The 20,711-nt window shown below is 41.7% G+C and overlaps 3 protein-coding genes across 5 annotated transcripts; 1 reads left to right on the forward strand and 2 right to left on the reverse strand.

The window, feature by feature from the left end:
- Window positions 1-466: 466 nt before the first annotated feature.
- On the reverse strand, window positions 467-5,353 carry vsnl1b (visinin-like 1b). The gene is made up of 4 exons (XM_046412870.1): window positions 4,849-5,353; window positions 2,914-3,080; window positions 2,558-2,773; window positions 467-1,801 (listed from the first exon to the last, which is right to left on the reverse strand). Exons 2-4 carry the CDS (start codon window positions 3,073-3,075, stop codon window positions 1,604-1,606), a joined length of 576 nt encoding a protein of 191 aa, XP_046268826.1. The 5' UTR covers window positions 3,076-3,080; window positions 4,849-5,353; the 3' UTR covers window positions 467-1,603.
- A 1,488-nt stretch (window positions 5,354-6,841) lies between these two features.
- On the reverse strand, window positions 6,842-12,707 carry LOC124071838 (sex comb on midleg-like protein 4). Of its 3 annotated transcripts, none has more exons than XM_046412828.1 (8): window positions 11,913-12,707; window positions 10,791-11,027; window positions 10,359-10,488; window positions 10,051-10,251; window positions 9,705-9,866; window positions 9,393-9,617; window positions 9,146-9,291; window positions 6,842-9,045 (listed from the first exon to the last, which is right to left on the reverse strand). In XM_046412828.1, exons 1-8 carry the CDS (start codon window positions 12,132-12,134, stop codon window positions 8,920-8,922), a joined length of 1,449 nt encoding a protein of 482 aa, XP_046268784.1. In that variant the 5' UTR covers window positions 12,135-12,707; the 3' UTR covers window positions 6,842-8,919. The 3 variants fall into 3 exon arrangements, with proteins under 3 accessions (XP_046268784.1, XP_046268785.1, XP_046268786.1); XM_046412829.1 differs by lacking the exon at window positions 11,913-12,707 and adding an exon at window positions 11,397-11,876; XM_046412830.1 differs by lacking the exon at window positions 11,913-12,707 and having other exon boundaries at window positions 10,791-11,345.
- A 344-nt stretch (window positions 12,708-13,051) lies between these two features.
- Window positions 13,052-19,211, forward strand: afg1la (AFG1 like ATPase a). Its single transcript, XM_046412832.1, has 13 exons — window positions 13,052-13,210; window positions 13,570-13,778; window positions 13,976-14,027; window positions 14,119-14,220; window positions 15,372-15,502; window positions 15,580-15,679; window positions 16,102-16,160; window positions 16,247-16,329; window positions 16,436-16,506; window positions 16,620-16,720; window positions 17,136-17,276; window positions 17,376-17,486; window positions 18,490-19,211. Exons 1-13 carry the CDS (start codon window positions 13,084-13,086, stop codon window positions 18,625-18,627), a joined length of 1,425 nt encoding a protein of 474 aa, XP_046268788.1. The 5' UTR covers window positions 13,052-13,083; the 3' UTR covers window positions 18,628-19,211.
- Window positions 19,212-20,711: the final 1,500 nt, after the last annotated feature.

Below are 20,711 nucleotides of genomic sequence, written 5' to 3' on the forward strand. Positions count from 1 at the left end.
ATTTACTAGACAAAGAATCTGACGTAGTGACTGAACTGAAATGTATAAATAAGATAGACATTAATTGTGTGAGGGTTGGTTACAGTTATGTCATTGGACAGAACAGTGAAAAGCTTCTGCAACCTCCACTGCTGTAAGTGGACTACAAGCAGACACTCAGTCCATGCTTGCATAGCCTAGAAATGGGGAAGCAAAACTGATGAAAGAGAATTTCTGCAATAACTTCATCCCGCATCATCATCATCTTCACCCAACTGCCGCCTCACACCGAAACGCTCTTTCAAAAGCTTTGTCAAGCACCTCTGTTGAGGGTCCTGCATCTTTGATGATTGTTGCAAACAGAATAATTAGAAGATGAGACCTTTCAATAAAAAGTTTCTCCTTTACAAAAAAAGTTTTAGATGTAGGAATGCAGTGTGTCCAGTAAACATATGTGAGGCTTTCCCCACCCCACCCCCCCTTTTTTTTGCTGCATTGGAAGATGGAGCCCCTCATATAAGGTCCCCGGCCAAGAGAGCGAGCTCCCAGCAGTAAGGTCAAAAGCCAAGACTGTGCTCCATTTGCAGTGCTCTTCCTTTTCTGTAAACATGTTGATATGTACTGAGTTCAGTTATTTAAGTCTAAATCAAATAAGCAGCCTGGAAAATAAGCCAATTTTGGATCATTGCGGGGGAATAATGCATGAGTACTGCGCATGATGACAGCTGCAATTTTGGCCTTTTCCTCTAGATTAAGCAGCAGCAGTACATTAAATTCATGAAAGGAATTCTGCTCCATAAATACATTTCTCCTCTTCCCAGAAGTCACTGAAGTAAAACATAATACAATATTTATGTGAAAGCTCTTCCTCAGAGCTTAGCTCACAACTGCAACCCAAACATCTTTCAAAAACTCAAGTGTCGCACATACATGTGTATCAAATGGAGGGAAGCATGCTCCCACGTTACTGGAGGTGAACTAATGAAAGTCTTGATGAATCACGTACTGTACATCCCATGCAACAATACTAAATGAATTTCCGGAGGGTTTCTCTTTTATAACCACCTAAAGATGTAAAAGGTAAGAGATTATATTTTTTTGACACATAATATATGCATGCAAAGAACCTACTCTTCTTGGTTCCATCATGTGAAAACACCTGGAACAGACAGGAGCCTCTCTATTCTCCAAGAGCTCAACAAGTCTGGATAGTAGAGACAGTTACAATTATCATAGGAATTATTGTTTTGTTACTATTATGTAAAGCGTACAGTAGTTGCAGCAGTCAACACTGGGGATCCTAAATACTGCAGGAACATAATTTAATGCAGTGCTCCACTGATATACAAGCTAAGGTTGAATGAGAATGTATAGGGTTACTGTGCACAAATCACATTGGCATGTTTTGAAATAGAAATGTATGATATCTTATAGCTATATTCAAAATTATTCAGCTTTTGACATTCTCATGCATACGACCACAAGAAGCGAGTCCATTGAAAAATAGTCCAAGCATTGTTTTTTTTTGTTGTTTTCCTGTGGAAATGGCAGAGAACCTAATGAGACATTAAAACGTGTGCTGCTGTCCAGTGTGTGTGTGGATTACAGACGAGGGAGGGACGGCTCACTTCTGCATGTCACACTGCAACAGGAGCACGATGGACGGGTCGCTCTTCGCCGCCTCTTTGAACTCCTCCAATGAGATCTGGTCATCGTTGTTCTTATCCATTTTGCTGAAGATCTTGTCCACCCTCTGCTCTGGTGTCAAACCATCCTCATTCATCTTCATCATGATCACGGTGCCCACCATTTTGTAGATAGCCTGTGGGTGAAGCGCAGTGGGAAATTAGCTTGAGGATCGTCTCTTATGTAATCCAGTGAAGCCCACATGTGCTCATAAAGATATTTTGGTAATTCCTAACCTAAGGGGTACACAGGAGGTACCACGACCTGTTGTTGAGTACACAGAACACTAAACCAATCAATTCAACCAAACTGAATGAACTAAAACTAAACAAAAAGGATGAAATTATGATTTAGTTAATTTTTTTTTTAATGCATTTGACATGTTTGAGTAAAGTACAATAGGATTACAAACTAGTGTGATGCTAAGGGTTAATTTACAATAACGTAAGCTGCCATCAATCTGAGACAGCTCTGGCTAATGGATCAATGGTGTAAAACGTTGAAGTTGAATAAACAGCTAAAACAGTTTGCTAACAGTAACAATAAATAGTTAAAAATGTTAGTTAAAATACAGAACAAACAGTTCGTTAGAGAGTCCAACAAAAGAGGGTGGGAACCACCGATGCTGACGCTTTGGAATGAAGCGCATTGATCACTACATGAACTGTCAATATGCTCCGATATCACAAAGGCATATCAGATTTACTGTACTGATTGTGTTTCCAGAAATGGCACATTGTAACTCAATACAACTGCAGTTTTCTAGTTACACAAGCGCCTCTGCACTTAAGGCATTGCAGGTGTGCAGGAGGCTGATAATAGCAACAACAACAAAAAACCCTGGAGCCAGAGCCCTGATGAGCGAAAGCATAATGACTCGATAATCCCCTACCTCGATTATCTCCAGCATCTCCACTCTGGTGATTTTGCCGTCACCATCCAGGTCATACATGTTGAAGGCCCAGTTGAGTTTCTGCTCAAAACTACCACGGGACGTGATGGACAGTGCACAGATGAACTCTCGGAAATCGATGGTCCCGTCTCCATTTTTGTCAAAGGTTCTGAAGGCGTGTTGTGCAAATTTTGATGCATCGCCATACGGGAAGAACTGCAAATGTGGGAGAGATGTGCACAATAACTCCACCCAAGTTTTACAAAAGCTTAGCAGCAATAGCACCACTTTTATGATTCGGGTTTCAGACAGAAAACTCTAAAAACTAAAGAAGAGAGGCAGCGGTCCGCACAAACCTTGACATAAAGCTGCTGGAACTCCTCCAGATTCAGCCTGCCAGTGGGGCAGTCCTTCAGGAAGCCTTTGTACCACTGCTTCAGCTCATGTTCATTAAACTCTGTGCTCTTCACCAGATCCTCCATCACCTCGGGAGTCAGCTTGCTGTTCTGCTTTCCCATGGTTCCTGTGGTGCAAGTACACGTGAATAATGCATTTATCTATGCTTGAGCGATGGCAGTATGAAAATCTCTATAGCACAGCAGAGAAAACAGCTTCAAACATGAGTACAGAGAGTAAAAATGTGTGTTTTGTGGGGTGGGATGGGGGGGGGGAATAGCAGCAAATATTTCCCTGGTGCTCGTGTTCTATTTCCGTCCCTTCAGCCTGCTTGTGCCAGTCTGTGGCCCGTGCAGCACTGACCTGGATCATCACTGTCAGAGCAGTTCCAGTTCATCAAATGTTCGATCGCTGCTATCAAGTTTCCATTGCGAACACTGTCCTATAACCTGACAACGACAACAAAGCCTGTGCTTGGCTGTCCGAGAGGCACCGCTGCACTAAATCCAGAGACCTGAGTGAGGATGCAGGAGCATAAAGCTGGCCGGCTGTAATCTGGATCAGCAGGGACTATAGCTTATAACTGCGTGGTCTGTATACAATATAGTGTTTAAGCCAGTTGTGGGCAATTCGCAGACCAAATCAGCCTGGATTAGTTCACAATCCACACTGAAGGGCCTCGGTAACATTCACGAAAACTTGAGCGACTGTACCAGAGCAGCCTGTCAGAAGCCCCGGATTCATCAATTATTGACTCATGCTGTGGCAAATGACATTAAGTGGCCAAGAATGCGTCAGTTCTCAATACATAATTTAACAAATGAGAAAGCAGAATAATATTTGCATATCCAAACACCAGGCACATTGTGGGAAAGCTCCACCACTTGAGACCAACATATGGTCCACATCCCTGCAGCAGCAGCAGCAGCATGACAGCAGGCTGGACAGCTCCACCACACAGCACTGCATTGGCTCGGGCCTTCCACAACAAACAGCAGAAATGTGGGCTGCAGCCAAAATCAGTGCAAACCACAGCCTTTAATGTGCGCCCGCTGCTTGTCATATAGCCAATCTTGCCGAGCATGACTGGTAATTATAGGAACCGACTTTGGGTTTCATCTCTAAAATGGGCTACAGTCAATGACCTTGAGGACAAACATTTTTGCAGGAAGATGACAAAACGGAACTGTTTCACGGAGCGCCGAGCTGAGAACACGGCTCGACATCATGTAACTGCGGTGTTTTAGAGAAATGCCCGCCTCGTGCCGCACAGGCCACAGGTATGAACGACTCCTTCGGCCCAAACAGATTCCAACCGATGCTGTTTTATTTCACGCTTTGGGCAATGACATCCGAGTTAATGCCATTAAAGCTAACCGCCTCCTGTGAGAGCAAAGAGGGAGCTGCTGCTGCATTCCGATGGAAACGACGCAGTGAGAGTATTCTCAGATTAGATCCCACCATCCTGCACCTAATGACATCTTTGCATGCGCATCGGGGCGAGAAAACGTGTCAAAATTTCATAACCAAATAAAAAAAACAAAAGACATCTCTCTGTCTGTCCCTCGGTGCCAATGCAAAGCCACATTACGTGCGCATAAAAGGCAACTAATTGCGCGAATCTTGACGTTAATTCGTCAAATGATCCCTCGCTGTCTTATTTCTGATTTTTTTTTCTGGTTGTTTCCAGGCAAAACGCAGTGGTTTTATTTTAAGGGATGCGCAGGTGCCCGTGTGCCAACCCCTCTGCTCGATCCCATTCATTCAAACAAATGGAAAATGTGGAAAAAAATAATGCGCGACGTTCACGTATACATAAACCGCTCGCCGCATCTGTAATGTGGAAAAAAAACCTTAACACATGACACGAACATCTGCTGGCAACCACTACTTACCTTATTACAGCCTATATTTGGTGAATATCGGAATAAATCTGCTCTGGCTTCTGCAAAGTACAGAAAACCCTCTTCTGGTGGAAACGTTTGCCCGAAATGGATTAATTTCAACACCGCTCGCCTCCTTTAAAAAAAACACCCTCTAATGAAATTTCTGGATATTCCGACGTTATTCCAGTTGAGGCGCAGCAGGGACCGATCCCACGCCAGTCTTTGGTTATGCGACTACAGGAGCGCGGCGTCACCCGTGTGCATCACAGCCTGATAATAAGTTCACTGTTGCTCTGGCGCTCGCTTTGGGTTCAGCTGGATCCTGTTACGTTATAACCGGATCCTTCATCGTGATGAGGATGGTCAGCCTGCAATTTCATAACCGGGAAATAAACAATTCTGTGTGTGTGTGTAAAGAGTGCTCAAGATTGTGTTGTTAATTTGTGAATCTGAGCAAATATTTCACAGGGACTGGTCGCTAGTCCTGCGGTTATTGGAAGTGGCATTTGGAAGCATGATGGAGTTTAACTGCTAAAATCAAGGCTGGATAATCAACCAAGGGGCCCCCATAAGAGCCTCGTGTTTACATGGTCAGAGCTGGAAGTGAAGAAGATTTTGATCCCTCAGAAGGTTTTGACCACACGCCGAAAGGTTATTGCATTTTTTAATTTTTTAAAAAACATATATTTCATTCATATGGTTGTTCCACAATTATCTTTAAGTTTCATCTTCCAGTATAGAGGTTTAAACCTTTACAGAGCTTTCAGCCATTTCTCCTGGCCGTCTTCATGTGTCCTCAAGGTCAAGAGCGAATCTCCAGGCTCCTTCTTCACTCTGTCAGAAGATAAAATTGTTGCCTACCGGCTCTGGAGAAATCCCTTTCTGATCACGGTAAGAGATGAGGGACAAAATCCACAGTCCTCATCCTGTGGCACAATGGCCCCATCTCCTCCTGCTGAATCAAGGGGTCTTTTGACGGCTAATGGCAGAGGGAACGACTCCTAACTGTATGTACATTTGACTATAGTAAGATCATTTTGAAAGAAATTAACCTGTTAAGCTTTTATATAAAAAAAAACTCTTGTCAAGAGTTGATTGATATTACTCTCATTTCTGTACAGTAAATATGAAATCACAGCCAGTTGCTAGTTAGCTTAGCTTAGCTTAGCTTGGCTTAAAGACAAGGGGAAACAGCTAGCATAGTGACAAACTGGTGTATCCTTGGCTGCAAGCAGTTTCCAGGCAAGTAACCTCCAGAGAGTAACTTCTCCTGGCCAAGGAATAGTCTGAGACAATGTTGTTTATACACATTAGCTTTAGTGCATATTAAACAAAGATTTAATGTGTTAGTCAGCTTTAGAGGCACTAGTAGGAGGATTTTTGGACAGAGCTAAACTAGCTGTTTCATTTTGTTGCCAGTGTTTGTGCCAAGCTAACTGAAAGTTAGCTTAATGTTGATAGTTAATAAATAAGGAAATGAATAAATAAATTAATTAATGTTACACAGTAAACCTGAGGTGAAGTAATATTTGAGGAGAAGGGGATAAAGGAGGCCCAGCAGCTTGCTTTTGTCCTTGTGGCCCTTGAGTGCATTGACCCTTACATCACCATGACTCAGTTGTGATAACCTACAGGTCTCAAGGACCTCCAAATAATATCCCCAAAGGTTTGCAGTTTTGTGTGAATTTGGCCAGAATTATATGATGTAATGTGGGCTGTTAGAGTGAAATCGTGATTTATGTGGGCCCCATGAGAGCCCCGATTAGGACCCCTGGCGGAGACCAATTTTGGAGCCACAGATATAGGTCACCTTTGTTAAATCGTGTGTTTTGAAGCACAGATGAGCCCCCCAGCTAAAGTGATTCTCGGATGTGTGGACCCACATCCAAATCTGGACTTTCTGGAGTTTAAATTTCTCACTAACTTTTATAAAAGCTGCATCCTGCCAGGTCAGGATCGACACTAAAATGGGGAAATAAAAAGTCTGGTTCACACACAAATCTCTGATTAATTGGTTTCTTAATTTAATACTCACATACAGTACTGTATACACATAGGGTTTCCTTTACATCTCACAAACACAAAGGCAAACAGTTAAATACATGATAACTTTAGCACCGGCATAGAGTACTGATCCACTCAGCTTTCTCTAAAACTCTTATTCATAGTGATTTTCAAAATAAAACACCTCAGCTTGATCTCACTAGGCATGGCTTACATGTAATATCTTTACAGCAGCATTCACTTACAAAGGTTAATTGATTAAAAAAGGATGCATACTGTACACCAAAAGTGGTATACAAAAGCAATACTATATTATATACCCATTTACATGGCCTTTTCGGTTTTCTCAGTGTAACATTTGGGTGTTTAGTGTGTTTTGACTGCTTCTGTATCACACTGGTGCTCGATAAAAACATAGAAACATATGAATTTCAAAAAAAGTTCATATGAGTATACATGAGGAGCCTATGGAGATAATTGGCATGTAACAATCTTGCATATAGAAACATAAATATATCACGTTCACAATGCTGTAATTTTTCTTTATATATATCAACAAGAGAGCTACTGTCTTTCTATGTAGGCTGTTTGTTTTTGTTTAGATTATACTGTTTGTTAATATTAAAATTATAATAAAAAGAGATGAATCCAATGGGAACTTTACTCTTTTTTTTGTTACACAGTAATGCGAAAAAATAGTATCAAAATGATTTTCTAAATCTCTCAATCAAAAAAGCAGTGTAGTATTTAACGCACCATTTTTCAGTACAGGTATAGATATGTTTTCAGCTTGGTAGAGTAAACAAGATCCTATAGTGAGGTTTGACAAAGTGAAAGTTTAAGGTATAAAGTGTTTTGTGTTATACATTTCTTGTCAGATGATGAATATACAGTATATATATTGAAATCTGCATGCAGCAGACAGATGTGCTGCTTGGGAAGGTCTGTGAGATTTTTCTTGTACCATCCGTTTTTAACCCATTACATTATGGTAACGTGTATGATAGATGCATTCCACAATCTGATGGTTTTCAGTTTAAAATCTCTGCCCAAAGTATAAGAAGTAAGTCAGAGGAGACAGAGGAAAAAGAGGGGTGAAGTTGTGATTACTACTACATGACATCATGAAAATTGTTGGCAAAATGTAACGAGGGTCCAACTACGAACCTCACATCTGGGGAGCCCAGGTAAAGGGTGTGTAACGGGTGCCAGATATAAGGTGCATCACTTCCATTAGTGCTCTTTTCCACTCTTTATTGAACCAGACTGTCAGAGTTCAGACTCTAGACCACAAATTTACTGTTTTGGTTCATTCTCAAAGCTCTCATTGCAGGCAACTGTTTTCAATGAAAAAGTTCTAAAAACCCAATGAATGCAACCCGTTCAGCACCAAACATCAGACAGACAAAGCTGCTGTCTAGTACATAGTGGAGCATTTAGCAGCTAAAGAGCCAGATATTTCCCCTCGGAAGTTGGTAAGAAAACAGCGCTAAACGAGGGTGAATATCGGACGTGCATTTTTCAGGTAGACACAAACACGACTACATTTGAGTGATGATGTTTCTCTGTGACTGCAGGATGTGTAAATTAGCTTTTTGCTCACAACAATCAACTTAAAATGCGGTAATGTGTCAATGTTATGTTTACATCTTGTTTCTGCTGCCCCCAGTTGGCCAAAAACAGTTATGAAAACAGTTGAAAACTAGTTAAATCATCTTTCTCATAGAGTGTTAATCATGAAAGAAGTTTCAAAATGTTTGAAGTTACACAAACTGCAGGTGTTGTTAGCTTGTTGGAGAAGCTAACATTTATGCTAACCTTATAATGTCACAATAAAGATGGATGCTACTCTTATAATAGCTGTAAAAGACTGAAGATAAAGTTATATTTGCCCATTAATTAAATATTTCATTCTTTGTGTGTCTCTTTCTTAGTTAATTTTTATGGCAGAAAAAAAGGTTTTGATGCATCTTACTTTTTGGGATTCTAAAGGAAGTGAGGCTCGTTAAGCCTGCAGAATCTGATGTTTCAAATGTACTGTTGGATTCAAGGGGAGGAAGTGATTGTTGAAATGTTTCAGAACTTAGTCTGCTTTAGTTTGTCGATGTGGTAGCAAAGCTTCAAGGCCGGCCCCAGCTTCAGTCCGAGGTACTTCATGATCATGTCACTCTTCAGGAGCAACAACGCATTTCCATCGATCTCCTGAGTGAAGCAGAAGAAGAAGAAACTGGTCACAAATCAGCAAGAAATCGGTGACCAGACAAAGCAGCTTGTCACAAGACACAATGGAAAACAAACTTACATGTTTCCTAAAGATGTCTGCATGGGGGCCGAGAGCATGGGGGTCTGCATCCCTGATGAACCACACAACATCTTCCACAGACCAGGTGGATGGGTCCTTGTTGGGCGGAGCCTTGGACTCTTGGGACTCTGAAGATGCATTGTAACCTAAATATAAAAAAATTAAGGAAATAAAGGAACTTTACTTTGGTACCTCAGACAGATATACATGGAAGCAATCATGGTTTTGTCTGTCCACAGCTTCCCACCTGTCCTGTTGCTCTCTGGGAACATGTTTGGGCTGGTCGAGGACTGCCGGCACAAGTTCATGGAGGCCGAGCCGTTGGAGAACTGCTGTGACGAACGAAACCCGTAGGAGGACTTTGGCGAGTAGGACGAGCTTATGGAGCTGAAAGCAGAATCGCCGGGATCCACAGAGTAGCGCTTGCCCTCAGACTGGTCTAAATGGTAGTCCTCGGCCACGGATGTCTCAGCTGAAGACAAGATTAGAAAATTAACTCAGAGAACTTCCTTACATGGAATGGAAGCTTCTGTTAGACAGGCAGAAAATTTAGAAGTACCATCTGACTGGTAGGAGCCACCACTGTGCTGGGTAATGGGCTCATCACTGAAGAGGTTTTCACAGTGCAAGCTGCGGCAGAGCTTCTTCAGGAAACGAAGCACATAGTCAATACTGTTCACCACGGGGAGGCTGAGAAGGTGCTGTTTCCCATCAAATGTGGCTGGAAGAGCAAAACGGGGGGCGCAGCGCTTGAAACCAAAGCTTAGATGCAATTTCTCACAAATTAGGTATTTAAACTGTTAATAATGCATGATTTCTACTCAGTACCACCTCAGGTAAAGTAGTAGAAAAAAAGCTACTGAATAAATAGAAAGCAACACCTGAGGGAGGTCTTTGTACAACACCTGATATTTTTTCTCCCCCGTAGCCTTGTGTGAGGAGAGTGAACACTGTTTTCTGCTGGAAGGCGCTGTCAATGCAGCCTTGGACAGCCTGCTGGAGCACCACAGAGGGCCTGTCAGGCCCGAAGTGATCGGGGAGCTGCTGGATCTTCTTCCTGTCCAGGTTGGGACCTGTGTTGGCCTGCTTGTTGATGTAGATACAGACTAATAGATGGGAAAACACAGGAGGATGTTAGTAATTCTATCAGCAAATTGGGATTGGATGGTTAAGACAAAAACGCCATTTGGATCTTTTATGTTCTGTGTCCCACCTGTGAGCACCTGGGGTGTAGCAGAATGGGGGATGGTGGCGGCATCCTGAGGGATGGAGCTCATGTCAGGTTCAGGGGTGCTGCTGGGTGGAGAGATAGCCAACGGCGTCATCACCATCCTAGGTTTGAGCTGCAGGAGAAGTTGTTGCATTCCTGTGTTTATTTCAGGCACATCATTTGTTTACTTCATCATGCTAGGAGGGTGGTGTTGGAAAACCAGTAGTTTTCATGTTACACATATTTATGAACTACAATAATGACATTCCCTCCTGTTTTCTACTTCCATCGTGTCTCTTATGTTTGGGTCCCACAAAATATGAAGGGCATGGAGCCCATGTGTCTGTGCCTTTCTGTGTACACATGCATTTTTAAACACACTGCACTCACACACCATATCTCATCCCCACTGTGCCCCCCTCCCTTCGAGCTGACCTTGAATCCTGGCTTTCTCCCCCTCTTCTTTGGCACTTTGAGGGGAGGAAGGGACTCGGGGTAACGATTAGGAAAATCCATCTTGGCGACATTGCGGAGTGGGGGTCTCCCTCTCTTCCTGCCCGGTATCTTCCCCGACTGGCTGGGGATGAAGGAGGGCGCCACTGCAGCTGATTGCATTTCACTGTTGTTGCCGTCTGATTTCTGTGCCGCTGCTGCAGGTACACTCATTTGGAGCTGGAGACAAAGGAAACAACCGCCGAGCTCAAGCTACGGAAATGCAAAGAGACATGCACATTTCTTGCACATTAATCCTCCTCCTCCGCCTCAGCAGCTACATGTTCAAGAGCAGCACTAGCATCAGGATACAGAGGATACAGAAAGGCTTGGCTAAGGTGTACAACAGCAACATCCAAACACTGACAGGCTGCAGGATGCACAGCAAAGCAATGCAGTGAGAGTAGCAGCTTTTAGCAAAGCACCGTAATAGTCAAACAACACAAAAGGCAGCCATGCATGAGTCGTGGGGGAAACAGCACCTCCATCCTGCACTGATAATACACCAATAAACCTGAGAGAGGCAGACAGGAGGGGGGTGTCTATTACCTGCTGTCTTCTATTGTTAAAGCCCGAAAGCCGAGCTCTTTTGTCTTAAATCCCGGGAGCCTAAAGGTGACTATAAAGCTAAATCCCTTACGATGCAGGGAAAGCCATCTTGCTCTTGCTGTATTTGGGTTTTTCCTCGTCCCCTTTGGGTTAACACACTACTGCTGCTGCTGCTGCTGCTGCTCGGCACACAGGCTGCAGACATCTCATTAGACTAATGCATTCAGCAGTGGCAGAGGGAGGGGGAAATTGACTTCACCATGGCTACCCAGCTATGAATTACCATTACGATGACAGCTTTAACCCTAATCCCTTTTTTTTTAAAAAAAAAGGAAGAAGAAGAAGAGGAAGAAGAAGAAGGAGAAGCGAGAAAAGAAAACATGTGCCATATCTCCCATCTTGCAGCAGAGCTAACAAGAAACAGCAATTTATACGTCCATAATGGATCCCATTTTAAGCACATTTGTCAATAGATGCAGTATGTAAACAAACTAAACCCCGTCGGCAGGCACTCACCATCCAAAACAGATGTGGAGTGTCCCCTACGCTCCTTGCTGTATTTCCTGTATTTTTTCCTGCTTCCAGTAGCAGAGCACGGATCTCAAAGCAAGGCGGATTCCACTGTAATACTGTATGTGTGTGTGTGTGTGTGTGTGTGTGTGTGTGTGTGTACACAACAGGGGCAGACAGAGAGAGAGTGACAGTGTGGTGTGTACGTGTGTGTGTGTGTGTGTGCATTAAAGAGACAGAGAGAGAGAGAGAGAGAGAGAGGGGGAGAAAGGCTCCTCTGTTGTCATGGCAACAAGCCTGTAAGCCCTGTAACACCCTGTCGGTCGTCTGCCATGTTTGGTCTGCTCAGGGCTGTGGAGGTATAATTAGACCGACTTTCTGCTGTTAATTATAAAGAGAATATTCATAGGGAAGTCTGAAAGTTTGAATGTTATTCTTCTGTATTCCTGCAGTGGTTTTCCAGCTGTGTTACTGGGTTCTAGAAGTGATTTATCCACACATATTTGTAAGCTGTTGATTTGTAGTAATGATGCATTTAAGGGCGTTTAACTGACGTGTCAATCGACAGAAAAATAAAAATAATTATTTTGATAAATTAACGATAATTTTAACATTTTCTAGGCAGAAAATTGCAAATATTTGAAGTTACAGCTTCTCATATGTAAGGAGTTGCTGGTTTTTTTTGTTATATATGATACTACTAAATATATCTGGGTTATGGACTGTTGGGCAAGACATGAAAAAGAAAAGATGTCACATTGAGCTGTGTGAAATTCTAGCTTGCATTTTCCAGAAATTCCCTAATACTTTTGAAACTCTTCATCTCCCCCATTCCACTGTGATTTATTCTCCCTTTTTAGCTTGTTTACATATATATATGTTACCTTACACTTTTAAAATAAAGTTAAATATTTCCACATTTTTTTTTTATTTAAATTTATTTTTATGTACTGTCTTTTATTTTCCACGTAAAGCACTTTTAATCGGTTTGATTTTGACAGTCTTGCTTTGGATTTTTCAGCACCATTAAAACCCATTTTTATTACCACATTGCGTACAGTATTATTATTTGAATGACATTGAATGAAATTTCGCCCCCTGCTGGTTGACAATAGGACGCACTTCTGTTAGTTATGTTTTTGTCAATAAAGTTACGTCGGCGAAATTTGAAACCAAGATGGCGGCGTGCATACCGCTGTCTTCAAAGATGTCACCCTCAGGTTCAGTCTGCTTCAGGGGTCTTTTGACAGGGCGGTATTCCTCGGGAAAGCTGTCCAAATCTCTGACAGAGCTCTGCACACGAGGTGAGACGAATTTTTTGGTGACTTGTGTCGATTGTGGTCGTGTTTAAAGTGTTTGTCCGGTGGTGTAACGCTGATTTCTGCTGAAAAGTCGACCTCGCCCTGCTTTTAATTAACATAGTTTGTTATAGTTTACAGTCTTTTAAAGTGAACCTGGTTTTACCGTATATATTTGGCATTCTGTACGGGCTGACGTTGTTGTTTTTACAGCTCCTGCTCTGTCAGCTGTCAGACTAGCTGTCACTTGCTAACCTTTGGTCTTCGTCTCGTCACAGCAGCAGCGACACGATCTTACACTTTGCGCATCCGTAGACCCGTTTTTGCCCACCTTTCCCCTACCTGTGTTGTTATCACTTATAAAGGTTTCTCGGTGAAGGCCCAGCAGGCGGTGGAGGACAGCGGTGTAAGCACCGCTGCCGGGTTCAGCGGCCCTCTGGATCACTACAACGGGCTGATCAGAGACGGGACACTGCGGGAGGATGAGCACCAGAAAGCGGTGCTGCAGAAACTGGAGCAGCTCCACAAAACTCTCAGAGGATACAGCAACACGCCGACATCCATCTTCTCCAAGGTCCAGAGAAACTCCTGATCCCTTCATGCTTTCATTTATCAACTTGGTTCCTTTTGTTGCTTTACTAAACTCACTTGTGTGGGAATCACATGCACATGTTGAATGATTTTTAACAGTTTAAGATGATTAGCTGTTGTATTATGCTGAGGACATTTATTTATATTGGGATTATTTGTTTTTGCATGTATGTCTTTTAGTTTTTCACCAAACCAAAGCCTCCAAAAGGTTACTACATCTTCGGTGATGTCGGTAAGAAAGCTACAAACATAAATTCCATCTCTCTGACATTTTGTGTTTTGGATTTTTCTTCCCTTACATTTTATGCTTTTTATTGTTTCAGGCACAGGAAAAACTATGGTGATGGACATGTTTTATTCATATGTTGAGACTGAAAAGAAAAAGAGGGTTCATTTCCACGGCTTCATGTTGGACGTGCATAAAAGTGAGTTTGCCTCATGTTTGTACTGAGGATGCACAGCGTCAGACACGTGGAGCTCTAATCACAGCCAAGGAGTGGGGGTCAATCTAAAGTTCAGTGTTGTCATATTTTGGCTTTCTTTGCTCATAACGGCCACTAGGGGGCAAATCAGTTATGTGTAAGTGAAGGCACAAGTGAATGCGTTCAGCGTGATGGAGGAGATGTGCACGTTGCTGTAACAGCTGTTTGGTGCAGTGGGAAGAAAAACAACTAATATACTTAAAAAAGAAAATGCATGTGGATGCACCAGCATAAGACAGATGTTTTAGAAAAATCAAGCCAGATTTGAAATTTTCTGCACATCGTAAAGTTTCCCAGCTCCAAACACTTGTTTTGTAGTTTTGTTAGTGTGTGGTGCTTATGGATTTGAACCCATGTCCTCACCTTGTTGCAGTTCTTCTTTCTTTACACCCCTGATCAGTTTTTCCACCATGACGTTTAGCATAAGTAAAAGTTTATTCAAATCCAGCAAATGATGTAGTTTAGCCTGATGTGCAGTGGTTATTGTTATGTCTACAATTTTATAATTATGAAATTTATAAATTTGCATTTGAGGCAGAGTTGCTGCCACCAAAGGGCAACAAATTCTCTTATTCATATTCATATTCATTCTTTCAATTATTAATTAATTTACTTGAAATGCAAGCCTCAAAATTGTCACAGTTGTGTTGCATTTCATTGCATCATAAAGCTTTCATTTCTATAGTGCTGTGAAACCGACGCTTCACGACTGAGCTTATACTTCCTGTTTTAACCACCACATTTTGGTTTTGTTCCATTTAAAGCAATACTTACATGTATCATGTGTACATGCTGCTGACAAAGCTCTGTCCAGTAAACCTCCAGTCTGTCATTTCCCTGTCTGGGATATAAATCTTTTATGATGTTAACTAAAATTAGAAATGAAAAAACAGAAATACATAGCGAATTGCTCTCATTGTGTATTTTTATGTACTTACTGATGAGTTACACCCCAAACTTAAAATGTGGTGGTTTGTGTATTTTGCAGTTCATGTTAGGTGTAGATCTGCAGTTTCTCACATTCACGCATATTCGCTTGTACTCATTCTTATCCTACAGTCAGGAGTAATCTCTGCTCTCTTTGTGGTCTTCAGGGATCCACCGGTTGAAGCAGAGCATGCCGAAGAGGAAGGCAGGGAAAATGGCCAAATCCTATGACCCCATCGCTCCAGTAGCCGAGGAGATCAGCGAGGAGGCTTGTCTCCTGTGCTTCGATGAGTTTCAGGTACTGACAGTATTAACCAAAACAGTGTTGCTCTAATGCTTTGTCCCAAGCTGATTTATTTGTAACACACGTTTCAGGTCACTGATATCGCTGACGCCATGATCCTCAAGCAGCTTTTTGAGAATCTGTTTCTGAACGGTGTTGTTGTCGTGGCCACTTCTAATCGTCCCCCTGAAGGTCAGTAACAAGCGCTGTTGCCTTCAGCATCTGTTCTCGCTGCTCAACTTTGTCACAGTTGACTTCAGCGTTTCATGTCTTTGATCTCCATCCTATAACACATTTTTAATGAAGAAGAATTGAGAAGCATCATTTTTTCTTTTTTTTTTTAAGTCAGTCTGAGTTCATGTGCATACAGACTCCAGGCAACACGGCTTTGATCGGATTCAGTTAAATCTAGGATACCTCCTATGTGCCTCCACAAAGTGTCAAGGATGATGCTGACTGTTGTGAAAAAATGTTCATAATTTTTAATGTATGTTAAATTAGCAAAACAGAACAAGACACAAAATGTGTTAAACGGGGCTTTTAAAGTCACTTTACTTTTGAAGTGTAAATGGAAAACTGCAAAAAACAACTTATGGCCCAATCTTTTCCATCAGACTTGTATAAAAACGGGCTGCAGAGAGTCAACTTCGTGCCTTTTATCGCCGTGTTGCAGGTAAGAAAAGAGACTTATGTTGGCAGAAAAGCAGAATAAAATGTCTTCCTTTTGTTTTAAAATAATCGTTTGTCTCTCACGTTCAGAAATATTGCCAAACTCTTCGCCTGGATTCTGGGATTGATTACCGCAAAAGGAGCCGACCCTCTGCTGGAAAACTCTACTTCCTGTAAGAAATCCATGAAGTAAAAAAGATCAGTCATTACAAGCCAGATTTTGATCTGTTGTTTGGATGTTTTGTGTTTTTGATGTGTCGGTGTCAACATTAACTGCAGCTCCAGCGAGCCTGATGTAGAAGCGACACTAGACAAGATGTTTGATGAGCTGGCTTTTAAGCAGAATGACAGTAGGTGGACTTTTAAAAGATGTTTGACCTAATTCTGCAGCTGGTATTGATCTGTATAATGTAATCACTTTAGTGGCATGTGGTGTGCTTTACACTATTGTCCTCCTCCACAGTAACACGGCCGCGAGTTCTGAACGTTCACAACAGAAAAGTGCGTCTGAACAAAGCATGTGGGACCATCGCAGACTGTACGTTTGAGGAGCTGTGTGACAGAGTAAGTCTCTCACACATTTCTGTTTTTAAGCAGGTTGTGTCGCTTAGTGAGCGATGGAACTCCAACATGGTGAATACAAATGTGTGTGTTCTTTAGATTTGAATTATAGCTGGTTTATTACATGCAATATATAGACAAAGGTATTCAGACGGGACCTGTTGTTCAGACGTTGGGCTCAGCCCCTGACTTCCAGTGAAGGGAAATCTTAATGCTTCAGCATACCAAGACATTTTGGACAATGCTATGCTTCCAACTTTGTGGCAACAGTTTGTTGAAGGTCCTTTTCTATTCCAGCATGACTGTGCCCCAGTGCACAAAGCAAACCCAGGAACTGGAAAATGTTGCAACTTAAACCAGCATCATACACTTTGATGCTTGATTAACACAAAGCACGTTGTGAATGTAAATGTTTCAGCCTTTAGGGGCCAGTGACTACCTGGAGATGTCCAGGCTGTTTGACACCATCTTTATCCGACACATTCCTCAGCTGACGGTGAACAAGAAAACCCAGGCCAGGCGGCTCATAACGCTCGTGGATGCCCTCTACGACCACAAGGTACGCTGCTGTTATCCGCATGCTCATTTTACACAAACCAAAACGCCAAAGTTCAGCCTTTTGTTTGGGATTATTTCTAATTCTTTAATGCTGTTGCAGGTGCGAGTGGTGATTCTCGCAGATCACCCGCTGGAGGATATTTTTGTACATGACGGCAATCACGGTCATGACGAGAGCCACATTCTGATGGACGATCTGGGGCTGAAAAGGGTAAGGGCTCCGACTGTGTTTTCACTTCTAAACCAGTTTTTCATGTCGGGTGTGTCCTTTCAGTCATAAATGTTTTAAGATGTCTGAGGCTGCTGGCTGACAGTGAATGGAGCTTAAAACACAAAAACACACAGCTGAAAATAAGTAACTCACTTTGTTCTGTGCACTGAAAAAACTCAACTAACCGGACCAGCTTGGTTTCTTTTAAACAAAGTAAGTCTGTAAATCACCCGCATCTCAGTTTGGTTTGGGCGATACAATCAATCACAGGATTTGTGGAGCCACAGATTTTACTTTACGCCAAATTTGAGGGGTTTTTTTGGGGATATCCTGCTAAATATTTAATAAAATAGACAAACAGGGATAAAAAAATAAACCTCACATCAAGCACCGTTTTATTAATCCAACTCCTCCAATTCTCTTGTTCTGATTTCTTCTTGCTGCGGCGTTAAATCGTCTCACCGCCGTGCAAAATTATGTAATTGAAGCACAAAATTCAAGTCCACCCCAAGGACATTGTTTTTCTCTCTGCCTCGTTTCCTCTTATCTCTCTGATAACGCTTAAGAGCATAAACAGTGATTTTTATTAGGCCTTTATAAATGTTTTCCAATTATGTTGTTTCTTTCGCTAACATCTGGCATCTTTTTGGCCTTTCCTGGCTGCTCACAGGCGCCACTTTGAGCAGCCAGGTGATAAAGCTATAAGATGCAGCAAAAAAAACAAACAAACAAAAAAAATAACTAAGGAGCCAAATATTAAAATATTAATAAACCAAACAACACAAAAATCAATACAAAAAAATAAAACAGAAAGTGCATGGGTGCGTCAAAACCAGGGCACAGTAAAAGAAATATCTGCGTGAACATGTAAAGACTGAAGATCGAAAGGTGAAAGTCCGTAAAGACTCAGGATGAAGAGTTAAGATTGGTGTAAGAACTCCTCCACTCTTAGCATTTGGAGTTTTACAAAACTATTTAACCTTTATAATTTGTGTTTTTACAGGAGGAAGCCAGCAGTCTGTCCATCTTCAGCGGAGAGGAGGAAAAATTTGCCTTCCAGAGGACGGTGTCTCGACTCACGGAGATGCAGTCAGAAGAATACTGGGCAGAAGGAGACAGAAGCACAAAGTCGCAGGTGTAACATTTGGAGAAGTCGACCGCGTTACACAACCAACAAACTCCAGAAACTGAACTCCTCTCTGCCAAAAGCAGCCCGGACCGAACACTACTCCTACTCACCTCGTCCAGCACAAACCCAGACTGCTCAACAGCGTGTGTGCAAGTGTTGTACAGAGAATATTTATTGAAATCTTAAAGCCTTTTACGACTTTATTGTGACATTGCACTTTACGGATCATTTTTAAGAGAAACCGGAGGACGTCCGATTGCTTTTAACTCGGAGTCATATTGTGGTCCAACTGTAAATCTTTTGTAAATCTGTGGGGCAGCTGGACGACTTCTGGAAACTGATTCTGTAAGGACTTTTATGAAGATTTTAAAGGGAGATTTTAATCTCATATGCGCTACATAACGTTTATGAAAATGCAATGCATCTCCATGAGTTGTGTGTTATTCTAATGCCAGCGTAAACACAGCGGCGGCTTCGGACATTTAAAGCTGTGCGTTTCATCCCTGATGGTTTATGTGGTTGGTGCACGTGAAATGTTTCTCTCTGAGCATTTCACTGGTGTCATAAAAAATAAAATTTGACTGCGTTCATCAGTATTTTAATTCAGCTGATTTTAAAAGCAGGAGGTGTTTTACCTCCACTGCCTGCCTGTTTACAAGTGTTGGTTCAAACTTTTGCTCAATTACATGAATATTTTCTGTATTTAAACAAGAATTAGTAATACACACCAACGTACAAAAACAAAAAGCGACGTGGGCAGTGAAAGTGAGAAAACCTCAGAGTGTCTCTCCTGTACAAACACAGACAGTTGGTGGTATTTTACTGGGTGAAATCTGTCTAATTATTTTTTTTTTTTCTGCACAAGCTGAATCTTAAAGAGGATTTAACTGCCTTCAAAAGTGAATTAATTCAAATACTGTTTTAAACAAGGAACCAGTCAGCGAGGTTAACAGCTTCATTACCTCCGATCAGACCGTAAAGTCAGTGATGACCACAATTCTGTTTGGTCAAGTCGGTTTTATTCATTTTGTTTGCCCAAACTCACAAATCTGACTGAAAGGGTTTTAAAATCAGTAACTTCAGTCCATAGACCCTCAGCAGTACAGCAGCTTGTAGTCTCAAAATGGCTGAAATCAATATTTTATTATTTAAATGTGTTTTTTTTTCTTTTCTAATACACATCACACTATGGAAAACCTTTTCCATTGTGATGCATCAGACAAAACTGCACGTAAAGAAAAATATCCTGATGACTAATCTTGATTTTTATTTTTAATTTCAGTCACAATTTTTATTTGACAGCATTCATTGGGAAAATGATCATATATGATCATACATGACGCCGTGGTCATATATAACGATTGTTGCCAGCCCGATTCTCAACTCAGTTTAGTGACTTTTGATATCAGTTTTGCTGTTATTGTTTAATCTGCGCAGTCAGCCAGTTATTCAGTGGAATTTGCTTTAAATCTATTTTCCTCATCACGAAATCTGTACAAAGTGTCTTAATTTGTGCATTTTGTTGCTGTGCTGCAGACGGGGCTTCAGTCAGATTTTTACAATTACTTTAGTCAAATAAAACTCTCCAGAGGTTCTGCCACTATAAATACTGTTTTTCATGTCTTGGGGGGCGGGACAGTCAAATTTAAGAATTTTGAACCTTAAAACTTGGATGTGACCTCCTCTTCAATATGACCCCAAGGCTTATGGCTCCAGGTGACAAAATTAAATGTATTTCCAGTTTTGAATGAGGAACAGTAATTGCTATTCATTTCAAACTTATTTCCTATTTTCATTAAAAGCTTTGGCACCATCTTTATTTTTTGGACTGCAGCTGAGGACAGCCAGAGGACTCTGGTGGCTTTGTCGTCTTTGTTTCTGTATTTTTTTGTGTGTGAATTTGGGGTTTGGAAACCCGATTGGAGCATTTGTTCCACAATGTTACACAGTGAGACAAGCAGGGTGCATTTAAAAGGCAGAGGAAAGACAATGTGGACAAGTGGACAAGAAGAAGCAGGACCTCTCCAGTCTGACTGCGCTGCGGGGGATAAATCTGACAGAAAATGTAATTTAACAGTTGATTCCTGAGTGTCTCA

Source organism: Scatophagus argus, chromosome 15 (assembly GCF_020382885.2).
Source record: "Scatophagus argus isolate fScaArg1 chromosome 15, fScaArg1.pri, whole genome shotgun sequence".
NCBI classification, from domain to species: domain Eukaryota; kingdom Metazoa; phylum Chordata; class Actinopteri; family Scatophagidae; genus Scatophagus; species Scatophagus argus.

What these genes read in the sequence shown, in the direction of transcription:
- afg1la (XM_046412832.1), top strand. Translation starts at nt 13,084, where the DNA reads ATGGCGGCGTGCATACCGCTGTCTTCAAAGATGTCACCCTCAGGTTCA. An exon ending in GACAGAGCTCTGCACACGAG is followed by an intron (nt 13,211 to 13,569) that starts GTGAGACGAATT and finishes TCACTTATAAAG; the next exon opens with GTTTCTCGGTGAAGGCCCAG. An exon ending in CTACATCTTCGGTGATGTCG is followed by an intron (nt 14,028 to 14,118) that starts GTAAGAAAGCTA and finishes TTATTGTTTCAG; the next exon opens with GCACAGGAAAAACTATGGTG.
- LOC124071838 (XM_046412828.1), bottom strand. Translation starts at nt 12,134, where the DNA reads ATGCACACACACACACACACACGTACACACCACACTGTCACTCTCTCT. An exon ending in GGAGAAAGCCAGGATTCAAG is followed by an intron (nt 10,489 to 10,790) that starts GTCAGCTCGAAG and finishes CTTCTCCTGCAG; the next exon opens with CTCAAACCTAGGATGGTGAT. An exon ending in CAGACATCTTTAGGAAACAT is followed by an intron (nt 9,046 to 9,145) that starts GTAAGTTTGTTT and finishes TGCTTCACTCAG; the next exon opens with GAGATCGATGGAAATGCGTT.
- vsnl1b (XM_046412870.1), bottom strand. Translation starts at nt 3,075, where the DNA reads ATGGGAAAGCAGAACAGCAAGCTGACTCCCGAGGTGATGGAGGATCTG. An exon ending in TCCAGCAGCTTTATGTCAAG is followed by an intron (nt 2,774 to 2,913) that starts GTTTGTGCGGAC and finishes CCACATTTGCAG; the next exon opens with TTCTTCCCGTATGGCGATGC. An exon ending in AGATGCTGGAGATAATCGAG is followed by an intron (nt 1,802 to 2,557) that starts GTAGGGGATTAT and finishes CTTCACCCACAG; the next exon opens with GCTATCTACAAAATGGTGGG.